Source organism: Hesperophylax consimilis, chromosome 20 (genome assembly GCF_061612785.1).
Source record: "Hesperophylax consimilis isolate HC1 chromosome 20, BYU_Hcon_1.0, whole genome shotgun sequence".
Lineage (NCBI taxonomy): Eukaryota > Metazoa > Arthropoda > Insecta > Trichoptera > Limnephilidae > Hesperophylax > Hesperophylax consimilis.
In genome coordinates, this window is record NC_142855.1 from 19,482,497 (window position 1) to 19,495,580 (window position 13,084).

The following is a 13,084-nucleotide window of genomic DNA, read 5'->3' on the forward strand; positions in this document are numbered from 1 at the left end:
GAAAAATAAAATTTGGAAAATGGCCGCCTGCTGACTGCGACACCGATATTGTTGCGAGAAAAGTTGAATTTCGCCCGAATAAATCGTTGTACGGTTGGTAAATGTTGTCTTGTGTTTATATTGATTGTGCTATGAGTGTTTCTGAAGCTGTTCTCGCGTTATTTTCGCCGGAATATCCCAAATATCGTGTGCCGTGTGGAACGGCCCCGATGGCTCATCGCAGTTTATTATTATTATTATACCGTCGGAAAAATAACAGATGGAAATCTAAACCAGTGCGAAATCGAATACCTGATCGGTGAACGCGTTAAAATCAGTTTTATTGAGAAATATGTCTAAAAACACGGTTGTATGTTCACCCAGTTCTGAAAAATAATTTGATCATGTACTAAAAAAATGGCGGTCGTCTCAAACGCAAACACCTTGTAAAGAAAGTGCAGTTTATTTTACAGTTATTGACTATACTTATTTTGTAACGTCGGTGAAAACATTACGCATCAGTGCTATGCTTCAAGTTTTAAATAGACGTCTTACGTCCCAGTGAAAATATAATCAATGTTGACTTTTCTGACTAATGTCATTTGTGTTACAGTTCAGTGCCATGATGAATTCGAAGATTTCGCCTGTACGACGGTATTTGTGAGATTTGACAAAAAGCGTCGCCGATATCCGAAAATTCGTCGAAGATTGTCGCCGATTTGCTGAAATTCGACATCTGTCAAAAATGTCGCCGCTTTGTGTCGATCCTGGACGATTTCGTTATAACTGAATAAACGATTATTTGTCGAATAATCGAAAATTTGTCGAATAATCGAAAATTTGTCGAATAATCGGAGCGTTCCGTCGAGTATCGATTGCGATCTATGTCGACCTCATCGTCGGTTGTATTTTCGTCGGTGAAATGGGAATTTCTCTCGATGCTCCATGATTTCCCCATCCGTTAGTCGCGATTGTTGATCGACGGTATTATTCGTACGAGCGGATTTGGATCTGGAGAACTATTGTCAGAAGAAGGAAAACGATCTAAAAGACGAACTTACAAAACCGACACTTACGCTGGATGAGAAATTTGCCTTTACGAGTATTTTTTTTTACCCAACTTTACCTACAAACCAGCATATTAGGTTATGCTAAAGTAAATCTCCCGGTAATTTTTAATTTAAGAACCAGAACGGTTCGTTATGTTTTCTCATTTTTGCTGAACGGCATGGAAACTAAACCTAGCATTAACACGGAAGATACTTTGAAATGTGCATACATAGGCATTCCCTCAAAATACCCTGGAAATATAGGGCAACCAATTTGCAAATTCTTCAAGTGCAGCCCTGCTGAACTTTTCGGGACTGCACAGTGATGATAGCCAATCTACGAAAGGAGAGGTCACCAGAAAAAGAGTTATGCATTGTGCAAATGGACTGCGGTTGTCTGCGATTTCAATATCAAGGAATCGGCCAGGTGCATTATCTATCCATTCCGGAAGAAGTAATACTCCAAAATTGGATATTAACTGTCTGCCTACAGCGTATCCCAAGATACTTTGAACATATCGCAGGTCAAACTGAGAATTCCTACCTGGAGAAACTCATGGTCACGTGTTAGGCAAGAGAAACAGGAAGAGCTGATAAAATATCAGAGGCGTCCTGAACATTGGGGTCTGAGGCTCTCCATGCAGCGCAGAACAACGAGGAGTGAAGAAGCCTGCTTTATCAGGGAAATTGGAGTTAGGGTTACGATACTCCACAGTGAGATGGCGACTCCAAAAGAAAGTATCAGATAGTTTTATTGAAGACCTTTCATGAGAAAAGAGATGTGACATTTTAAAATTTCTAATTCTTTATTATAAAAATAAAACTTTTTCCACTGATTCAGGATCATTGGGATTGTGGTATTGCAGTTCTGGATCTTCATGTTAGGAGAAAACCTCAAGAGAAGAATTTTGAGAAGATAAGCATCAGAAAATCGCGTCCGATCCGCGTCCACTAAATTTGCATCTAGGTTTGTTTCGTACCGCTCGGAAACAAACCACGCACGGTAAAACATGCGGCGGTCTAACGCGCGCAAGCCCAGATCATCAAAACAACTCTTATATGTAAATATCAATGTAACTTTGAAAGCTTTCCAGTTTTTTAATGATGGACACAAAAGGTTTCGTCAACTGTTGAATCCGCTGCAGTGACGCATGCAGCTAGACCGCGCGCTCGGTTATGGGAAACTAGTAACGTCGAAACTGGTAACGTCGAAACTGGTAACTTCGAAACTGGTAATGTCGATCTGAAACTGGTAACGTCGATCTGAAACTGGTGATTTTGCAGCCGGTAATAACCGATTTGTGTCCTCGGTAAGTCGGTTTGTCGAGGCGTTGATTTTGGGCTGTCGGTCGCACGGTAAACAAGTTAGAATATCGTAGAACTTTGGAAAAATAGGTAAGAAATAATTGTATCTATGAGTAAAGTTTTTTTTTTACACAGTCACTACCACAGTTATATTTATGATCTATATATAATGCCATCACGGTGTGGTCATGTGTCGTCTGTCTGTTATACTGCTATTCCATGGCATGCCTGCTAATTGATTGCTTCATATTATATTAATCTGCTCTTCTTGCTATGTCATCTTTTATGTTATCTCTATAAATAGGTCTAAGTCATATGTGGAGGGTATTTTTATGGAACGAGTAAACCTGGACTCTTCAAGAATCATACCAAGAACCAGCCCTTGCTTTCTACAGCCACATTTACTTTTAGATACCATCTTCACACATCTGTGCCATTCAATCATCATATCATTATTAAATAACCTTCCGCATAGTTCCCCTGGCAGTTCCCCAGTCTGTTTCACCTTTTGTCCACTCCTTTTAATTTGACCACTCGAGCGATAGAGATTTCAGGGCGTTCGGTTTTGAATTTGGCCGCGCTAATTCCAATATTAATACTGAAACATTTAAATGCTTACTGTGGTTTAAAACCAATGAATACACCGTCTATCCCGTATTTAGGTTTTATAATTTTTTTTTAAACTTATCAATTCCGTATGTTGTTACCAAAATTGCCCCGAATTGAACTTATTTTGGGCAATGATGAACGTTACTATTTCTGTTTGTTGTCTATGGTCTAATGCAGGGGTTCCCAACCCCGAACGATTCGTATGTGCCCGCCATTATTCGACAGTGAAACATTAATGAAAAATGTGATTTTTTATTTTATTTATTTGTTAGAGTTTTAATTTTTTTGAGTGCCTAGGTTTATTAAATACGTTCGTATGTTTGTGATGTATGTATGAGTGGTTCCTTTGCTGACAGTACTTGTCGCAACCTGTCTAGCGGCGAGCCAGACTGCACTCTTCACGCTAGCCTGGAACGGAGAGTTCTATTTACACATCACTCCTTGTACACGCAGAAAACCCGAAGTGAACGAACGCCACGAACTGAGCCGATGAACGCCGAAGGCGCCAAAACACATGTCACATGACTCTGCCAGCTCTGTCTGTCAGTGTAAGCAACAGTGTTTGTACCATCCCGATCGGTTCGGCGATCATCGGATCACTTCGGGTTTTCAACGTGTACAAGGAGTGATGTGCAAATAGCATTCCCCGCCTGGAACCGCATTGTTGTCATTTTGATTGCGATTGCTGCCCCGAGTTTGTCGATTAAAAATAGGTGGTGCCTGCCACCCTACCGATATTTTAGGATGAGCTCTAGAGTACAAAAAGGTTGGGAACCCCTGGTCTAATGGAAATGTCTATGGACATCAAAAAATGCAATTTTTAACATGTGAAATGATGTTCAATTTTAAGAAAATAATTTAGAATTGACACGCTGACTAACGTAAATTTTAAGGAAACTAAAAGACGTGCATTATGTAGTTTTAGAATAGGTATATACTAGATATAAAACGTGAAATTTGGATTTTTTTGCCAAATCAAAAAGAAAAATGTTTTAGGCGGATGGCCAATTTTCAATTTGTTCGCTGGCTGCTGGGGGTAGGGTATATACAGCTTGATATGGTTAACTTTGCAGTTGGTGGTGTCGCAAACGTATTTATATTTTCTAAAACTAATTTAAAACAAAAAAAACAGAATGCCATGACAAAAGCACCGCATGCGAAAATTGTATAAATCCAAGGCCAAACCATTAAATTCTGATAAAATTTCTGATAGAATGAGTTAATGATGAATGTAAGTATGTCTAAAGTCATGGTGTTTGAAAGAGAGAGTACAGAAACAGTGTGCAATATAGTTGTGAATGAGGAATACTTGGAGCAGGTGGATGAGTTTGTGTATTTAGGAAGTATGTTCTAGAGAGATGGGAAGGCTGACGAGATATTGAAAGAAGGGTAAATGCAGGTAACTCCATTAATGGAGGATGAACGTGGTTGGCGCTAACAAAAAAATGTACAAAGAAGCGAAGCTAGCAGTCCACAATGGAATGCTTGTACCAACCCTGATGTATGGCAGTGAGGCATGGAATTGACAGTGAAAGGATTAAATTAGACTGAATGTGGTAGAAATGAGATCCTTGAGGCGTATGTGTGGTAAAACCACGTGAGAAATGTGGAGATCCGCAAGGAATGTAAGCATGATGAGTAAGATTAAGAAAAGAAGCTTCGATGGTTTGGGCATGTAGAGCGAATGAACGAAGAAAGGAGTGTAAGGTATGTGATGCAAATGTAAATGGTGGAAGAAGTCTGGGACGCCCGAGAAAGACATGGCACGATCAAGTGAAAGAGATACTTGAGTCGGGCCATGTTAAGAGTCAGAATAACAGAAGAGTATTTTTGAATGTGAATGAGGCAAGGAGTGTGTGCCAAGACCGAGTTGTTTGGTGGTCCATCCTCTCTGCCTACCCCTGTGGAGAAACGTTGTGATGGTTAGTTAGTTAGTAAGAATTAAAGAACATTTTAAAAATGCTTTCTACAATTATTAGCGGCTGATTTGAAATAGACAGATAAAAGTTTGTTGCTTAATCCTCATTTGATAGCACACGGAAATCCTAACGTTTGCTGTTAACCGGTCAGCAACGTAAGCAGATATACACGATAAAATAACGATAGCAGTCAAGTACAATAAGCGTGTTTACACGTCAACGCGTGTCTCTCCATAGAAATCGTTCTTACTCCGTTATTATTTTAGTTACATCCCTCAAACAAAAACTAAAAGGTCGATTATAGATCAAGCTACACATCACTACCAAGTTGTCTATGGAAATACAAAACAGGAATCTGCTGACAGTCGCATAATTGACACAACATTTTTACCCGCGCAAAATGTCTGCCGGTAGCGCCGCGCGCTTCACATATTAAATTTTTATAAAATATTTTTATATGAAATGATAAAAAAATGAGGTGATAAAAGTGTTTATTACACATATATACAATAGAATAAATATTTTTGTTTACATAATCTGTGATTTTAGTACCATTTTCACCTAAAAACATGACGTGAGTCATTTTTAACCTATTTTTAATGTTTGCGTTCTAAATTTTAATATTTAAAAATGCTAATATTTATTTGTAATATAATAATTTGAAAGCTTATTTTGTAACTTTTCTAAAACAGTTTTTACTATTCGGCTACGTTCAGAAATGTTTCATTTATAGAGCTTTAATTGTGAAGCGGTAATAACAAAAAGTTTTCGTAAAATGTCATTTCGTTAAAGACAGTTAAAGTGCTTACATGGCGATTTTCGGAGGGGTTAAATAAGAAATATCTAAAATTCTTTTAGAGCCGTTTCAGACAGGGCGTTTGAAACTCGCCGTTCCGGAAACCAGCAGTTTGACTTAAGCTTACACACTCTTCGAGTTTATTTGTATCGTATTAAAAGCAAAGCGTCACACGCTGGACGCTATTGTAATAATTATAAGATGAAAGTCACGTTGAAGCGCCATTGTAACGATATGGATTTTACTCTTTACCAAGTAATGAAATGACAAAACCGCCATTGCGGCGTCATTGTAACAGATTAGGTTTTCTATAAGAAAGGATTGCATTGTTAAAGAATAAAAGAATGTAAAGTTAACAATATTTATTAATTAACAATTAGAAACGTGAGACTCATTTTATATAAATGGTTATAATAACTCAAGGCCGTGTGCCTGGTCGAAGATCGCTAGCAACTAGGAATTTAAGAAGTAACATTATGAATTCGCAAAAGTGACATAATATACCAGGAGATCAACTAACCTGCGATAAAGTATAGGGCGCCATGCGGAGATGATTAATCTCTACAAAATTTAATAGTAATTTAAGAAGACAGTATCCAGTCAAATAAAAGTGAAACTAACTAACGCGGCCATTTCTGTTCGAGATCCCACGTCCAGTCTTTCCAGAATGTCAGCTCTAGCCGCTTGCCCGCTTGAAACTGAAGACTCCACGTTTGCCCGATAAAACCATCTCTCTCGCGTTCAAGTCTTCTTCCTTTAACTTTACGACACCAGAGAGACGTAAACAGTAGAGCGTCGGTGTTGGCAGCCAGCCGAGATACCTTAACAGTTCTTTCTTGCAGGCGTGGCAAATATAACTGTTACAAAGTCTGGGTTGTATAAAAACACTTATTTTCTTAGACAAATATATTACAAACATTAAGGACGCTAATCTTAAAAAAGATGCTATAAATGAAGAGTGTAATTTATTGTACAACATTATAATTGTTAGCATGAGACTAAAATTAATAATTACAGATAATCCTACATAAAATTGTGGGTTGGTATTTTTTTAAATTAAAAGGAAACCAGTCACGTTTAATATTAACTAAATTGTAGGTAATCAAACATGATTTTAATATTACCAGTAGGTAAATAGGTACCAGTTTCATACAATCACACAGAGCTCCTTCCTCCGTACGTCTCACCGTAACCGCCACCACCAGAATACTGATCGTCCTCCCGTGTCATTCTGTCAGCCAACCTCGGAACAGCTGTTCATCCGTGTTGCCGGTCATAAGACATCTCGTCCTCTCCAAATATTAAAAATAACGGGTTACTAGATTCAAATCCGTTACAGAGTTTTTAAAATTGCGGTCGGTGCCTTTGGTTTCATAAAGGTGTAGAATTTAATTCTTCTGTGGTTAACTTCTAGATTTGAATGCAAAGCATGGTATTTTTTCTTTCTTTTTTTTTATTAACAATATAAAGTTTTCTTTCGATTTCTGTCTCACTTAGGATAAACCTGTGTTGAGACAGACGTATTGAGTACATAAATTAATGTTTACATATTATTTGATACATATAATATTTCATAACATTAAATGACAATGTGAAAATGATAAAAAATAATAAATAATAAATGATAAATTGGTTAATCAGCATCTAGTACATACTTATGAGGGGATTTTTGATCTTGGATCTGTCTTGGCTGATGATCCAAGACTTGATGTCTGTTTTATATTTCGAAAAACGTTCGTTCAGTCTAATGGCTAGTGTGAGAGCATTATATAGCCTTGTTGCAAAATATCTAAAATTTCTCTGACCAAAAGTTGTTTTAGCGAAAGGGATTTGTAAGAGATTATGTCCTTTGGTTCTAGTATCACGAGCAGTTTGGACATTGTCAAAAGTAGTTTTGTGTTTGAAGAGGTATGCTAGTATGTTTTTGGCATAAAGTAGCCTAATGTCCATAACACAGATTTTCCTAAAGATTGTAACACCGTATTAATAGTAAGGAAGACGTAACGATTTCTGTGAGACCGCATGAGTTGTTACCAAAAGCGAAGAAGCGCCTGAAGAGTTAATCAAGCTAGCCACTAAACATTAGCTGATTGCGAGAAATTCAAAATAAATTAATTTTAATTCATAAAAATCATCTACCTTCTAGCGATCGAGTTCATGAACGAGCCGCACAATTGAGCTAGCTCTTTTTGATGTGGCGCATTCGTACGACTCCCGGTAAACCGTATTTCGGCTCAATTAAACGGTTACTCTTCTTTATCAGGATATATTTTACAAAAAAAAAAATGCTATTAAAATTATTAATTGTTATTGCATACTCGGAGACGTTAACGGCATCTGACAATCCGACATATCTTCTTATCCGGTACCAAGAGTCGTACAATCCTTCATATACGCTTACGCTAATTTGATAGAAGCTTTATCAAGCTAGAAACTAAACATATTAGCTGATTGCGGAAAGTTCAAGATAAATTCATAAAAAATCACCTATTTACAGCTACCCAAATTTGGGTAGCTATCGCTCAAGTGGTTAATAAAGTTCAGCAGGGTTGTTTAATCATTTGGTGATTGTTCATCTTTCATGGTTACACAGTGTGTCTTCTTCCCATGTATCGGGGTCCTTTTCTAATCAAGGCTGGACACTTGCACCATCAATGGAATAGGTGTTTCTTATTCTTGTTCCTGCTATTTATATTTATTTTCCACTCCCGACAGGTTAACCGACCTTTTAAAACAATGTAACTAATCTACAATCTCGTTGTTTGCAGGTTAAGTAGTGCCGAGCTTCACGGGACTTAGGCACGCCAGCATGTCGTCGCGCCGCCCCAACGGTGGCCCAGCGTCATCGTCCATGTCACGCGCGGAGCAGATTGCGTCGGGACGCCTCAGGATGGACCGCAACCCGCAGCACGCAAGGATCAACGGTTGGTTTGTATGCCGCGATCGATGCGGTGCTAATTTAACTTGATTTAACCAAATAATTTAATTTATCTTTCATGGATGAGCATTATAGGAATAGTACGGCACTATGCAAATCATGCAAATATTATTATTATTACATCTGCGCTGATGGTGGACACTGCGAGGATGAGTGAAACGTCACTTAAAGGAGTAGGAAGCGCAAGTTCATACTAACCGGTCACTTGATAATGTACATTTCTTCAGAAATGAGGTTAACCTGTTAGGATTCCGTTTTGAATTATGCGACATATAACGGGCGCGAACTCTTTCACTAGGACGTGTCAGTATGTCACGCCCTGAGGACCTAATTTCATATTATTATTTTTTTTTATTTATGCATTATAAAAATGGAAACATTGAATTAGAAAATTCGTAATTTTACAAACAATTTTAAAGATTACAAAAAATATAAAAAAGGTAATAATTACAGAACAATAAACAAAAGCACACAAATAAAATAGAAACATTGAGTTTAAAAAATTCAAAACTCAATTTCCGTGTGATATGCTCGGAAATATACGTCCCGCTCGTTTCAGGGTGCAACATATATTTCAAGGACGTATTCATATGTCCAACCCGTACCCGATACTGTTTACGTTTGACGTATTTATACGTCCTAAAAAGTTGATACATCCTAAAGGTTGGTTTACTTATTGTACGTTTTATCGGATTCGACAAATCTCTAAAACTGAGCGTGTACACACCAAATCATACGTCTTATCGAATCGTAATGAAATCTATTGTCAGATTTGAGAAATGACAGGAGAGGCATTATTTTACGAGAACTGATACGACAAAACGGATCATGTAAACACATTTACGTCCATTGTTGGTTCAGTGTGACTCAAACCCAGATGTGCTACTGTTCATTCAGCTTCATTTATTATTTATCTAAATCTAACAATTGACTATACAATCCACCGCCCATTCGCAAATAATATATTTTTTTAATTTGTATTTTTGAAATCATGGTGATTTTTTTCAAAATTTCTTTCTCCGAAATTGGATGATTTTTTATATACTGGAAAGACGGGACATCATTTTTTAATGTAAAAAAAAAACCAAAGATCAGTTTGAAAAATAAAATGTATGCTGATAATTCAGAAGCCAAAGAAAAGTATGAAATTCTGGTCATAAATGTCATAATATCACAATTTTGACCGATGTTCAAATTCTGACAAGAAGTAGGACTCTGTGTTGTATTTTATTGTTTCAACTATCTGACGGTACCCGGTGTTGGTGGGGGTTATCCTTAGGAGATAGATATATACCATCAAGGACTTTTCTGTAGGCCTTTTTAAGACATACAATTCCGTAGTACATTATTTTGATGTATCTCTTAAGGTTTAGCCAGTGTTAGCAATGTAAGCTCCGGAAAATAATTTTTTTACGACTTGATTACAAACCATCGACTTTTTTTCCACTTTCTATAAATATAATATTCATGTATTATGTACATAAACCTTCAGGAAGAAATTCTCCAAATGATAGTAAAACCCTATCCAAATCCGTTGGGTAGTTTAGAAGTACTAGGCGCACAAAAAGATAGACGTGGATAGTATATAAAAAGATAGTAGATAGTAATAAAAAGAACTGAAGCTGTCAGAAATGCAAAGAATTTTAGTAAAGAAAGTCCCTTTAATAAGTTGCATCTTTCAACATTCGGTAGGTTTTCAAAAAATTTTATTTGATTTTAACGAGAGATTTTCCATGAATATTGGTAGATTTTTGCCATAATCGATAGATCTACCGAAATTTCAGTAGGAATGACATCACTGCTAACACGAGTAAACCATACAGTTGCTTAACCTGTGGTGTACCAGGAAATTCACACGAAAAAGTTCAAAAGCTCAAATTCCAAAATCAAACGTCAAGTGTCCACTTAAATTTTTTTTGTGTCGCATTATATAAGTATATGATAACAATTCTTCCAGATTTCGGTAGTTTATACAATTGTTGTTACTAATAATATTATTTTGTACTAGAAACCTGTAAATAAATAATGCTAAAAATATAATTATTCATTATGACGTAAAAATTTTGACATTTCTATCATAATCTTACGAAGTTAATTTTCATCACTTTTCTTGGGTGAAATATTATAAAAATTACATCAAAATAATGTAGATAAAACTATCTTTCTGCTGTTACCTCAAATCTATTATTTCCACAATCAATTTATATCAAAAATAATGAAAGAAGACGCTTTGACACTTTGATGGTTGCAAAACGCGGCAAATATTTCGTTGGCATTCCACAGAAAAATTCTTTGTAAAAAATCTGAAAAGCTAGAAGTCATTCCGGTATTTGCTGCGTAAAGAACGAGAATAGCCCAAGCGATTGTGACCTTGTTTTTCATACAAATTCTTTATACATAAGGGTCAAAATCTCACGTAAATATATATATTTTTTTAATTCGTATAGAATGTGCCGCACTCACATATGCGGTTCCGGGAAAACGTGACCGACCGAAACCGACGTGTTAAAAAGTGTACAATTACTCTATAGGTTAATGCTCAGACGATAGCCGTCTCACTCTTACTGTTGTATTGCCGGCTCTACACGCTCCGTGTGGAAGCCGACATAAGCATAACACATAGGACTCAGACTCTCAATGGGGGTTTTGATTTATTGCCACGAATTGGTGATGGGTTTTATATTTTCACAAAATTATTATTCTTGTTTGAATACTGCATCTTCCACTTGTTTGCCCTTGGCGCTTTATAAATTTAAAAAAATGGCACATGTTTAACCAGCATGCTCGCTCTCCACTGTACATGTGATTATGTGTTACTCACCAATCTCACCATCCACTTATTAAAATCAGATCAATTACATTTGATCTTCCGAGAAATGTGTGGAAAAAGTATAGTGCGGCCATATGCGCCTGGCACTTTTCAAGCAATAAATCAAAACCCCCATCGAGAGTCTGTTGTCTAATATCAAGAAAGTTCTAAATTTCACAAAATATAATACGAGTACTTTTTTTGTGTAATGAATACAAAAATCCAAAACATAAAAAGCTGAAAACTTTATTTTGGGCCGCAAAAAATATTCAATTGGGCCGCATGGCCCACGGGCATGCCTGATGTACAAGGAATGAAGTTTGCCAGATTTGAAGTCCCAGGTTCGTTGGTTGGTTTGCAGGTTTGACAACCGCAGCAACCCAAAAATCCTGTGTTGGCATATTAAAAATAGATGTGCAACACAATGAAACCATAGATAAAAATGTGTACTACTAAAAGGATCCACACACCTTGTTAGAAAATTATTTATGTAATGATATAGAGGTATGCACTCCACAAAGCAAAAGTTGGAACTGGAAAAAATAGATAAGAAAGACATTACTGTGTAAATACATAAGTTTTGTTTTTCGTCTTACAGGACTGATAAGTCCTAGCTTGTAACTAACACTTAAAACTGGTTTGGCCAAATCTTCATATTTGAACTCCGTTCTATCATTTTAAAGAAAACTTTAATTTTTAACCCTTTGATGTGATATTGATCATTGTTTCGGGGACATAAACATAGTAGTCATTAGTTCTGTGATGGAACTAGAGTTCTGTTAATATCCAATTGGCCAATAACCTCTTGTGCACCCCTGTTGCCGATAGGCACAATAAAAAATTATTTCTCAAAATATATGAGGAAAGTACTTTGAGAGATTATTCACTGTTTTTATTAATATTGCAAAACAGGTTACATGCCAGATTTTAGCAAAACATTTTTTATCAAATCAAGGAATCGGGCCCAATCTCGGCTGTGTGCGTAAGTTTAACCGTTATCGCACAAAACTCGTTAAAACGCTGTTTGTTGACGTATTTTAATAAAAAACTGGGAAGTTTTTCTTCTCACATACCGGCTATATATACAAGCGCAACGAAGATATAAAAATACATTATCTGGTAAGATGGCAAAATTCATAAAAACATTATTTTGCAAAAAATATGTAAGTTATTACGAATACGAAATCAGCACAGTGTAAATTTAGCTTCAGTACATAGTTAAGGGTTCCTTGTTCCAAAAATTTTGAGAAATGCTGGTTTAACCTCAATCTTATTTTTAAATGTTTAAACACAGATAATAGAAACAAAGTTTGTATGGGATGTTTGCGCGCTGACTGTCGCCGAGCTACGACCAAACTGCACTATCGAAGCAGCTACGCAATGAATGTTATTTTAATTTGAAATGTGGGTGGAAAGAAAGGCATTTTGCCGATGGGGGAACAATGTTGGAGACACATGTTGTGCGTCGCTTTCATACTTTGTTAAAATAATAATAATAATCATGCATCCATGGTTTTATGCCAGACAGATCTACGTCATCTAACTTATTGCTTTACGAAAATTTCTAATGCACTGTCCAAGGGTCTTCAAGTTGATACAATTTATACTGACTTTAGCAAAGCCTTTGATACTGTTTCTCATCGCATTTTAATGGAAAAATTAGAACACTTGGGAATAAGC

The 13,084-nt window shown here is 36.5% G+C and overlaps 1 protein-coding gene across 4 annotated transcripts in view; it reads left to right on the forward strand.

The window, feature by feature from the left end:
- LOC149414281 (uncharacterized) overlaps positions 1-13,084 on the forward strand; it is a 35,408-nt gene continuing 22,324 nt past the window's right edge. For 2 of the 4 annotated variants that reach the window (XM_089643723.1, XM_089643726.1), the window contains exons 1-2: positions 9-2,423; positions 8,426-8,581. In XM_089643723.1, the coding sequence (XP_089499849.1) occupies positions 8,467-8,581 (115 nt within the window). In that variant the 5' untranslated portion in view covers positions 9-2,423; positions 8,426-8,466. Of the gene's footprint in view, positions 2,424-8,425; positions 8,582-13,084 lie in introns of all 4 variants that reach the window. The other 2 variants (XM_089643724.1, XM_089643725.1) reach the window with 2 other exon arrangements.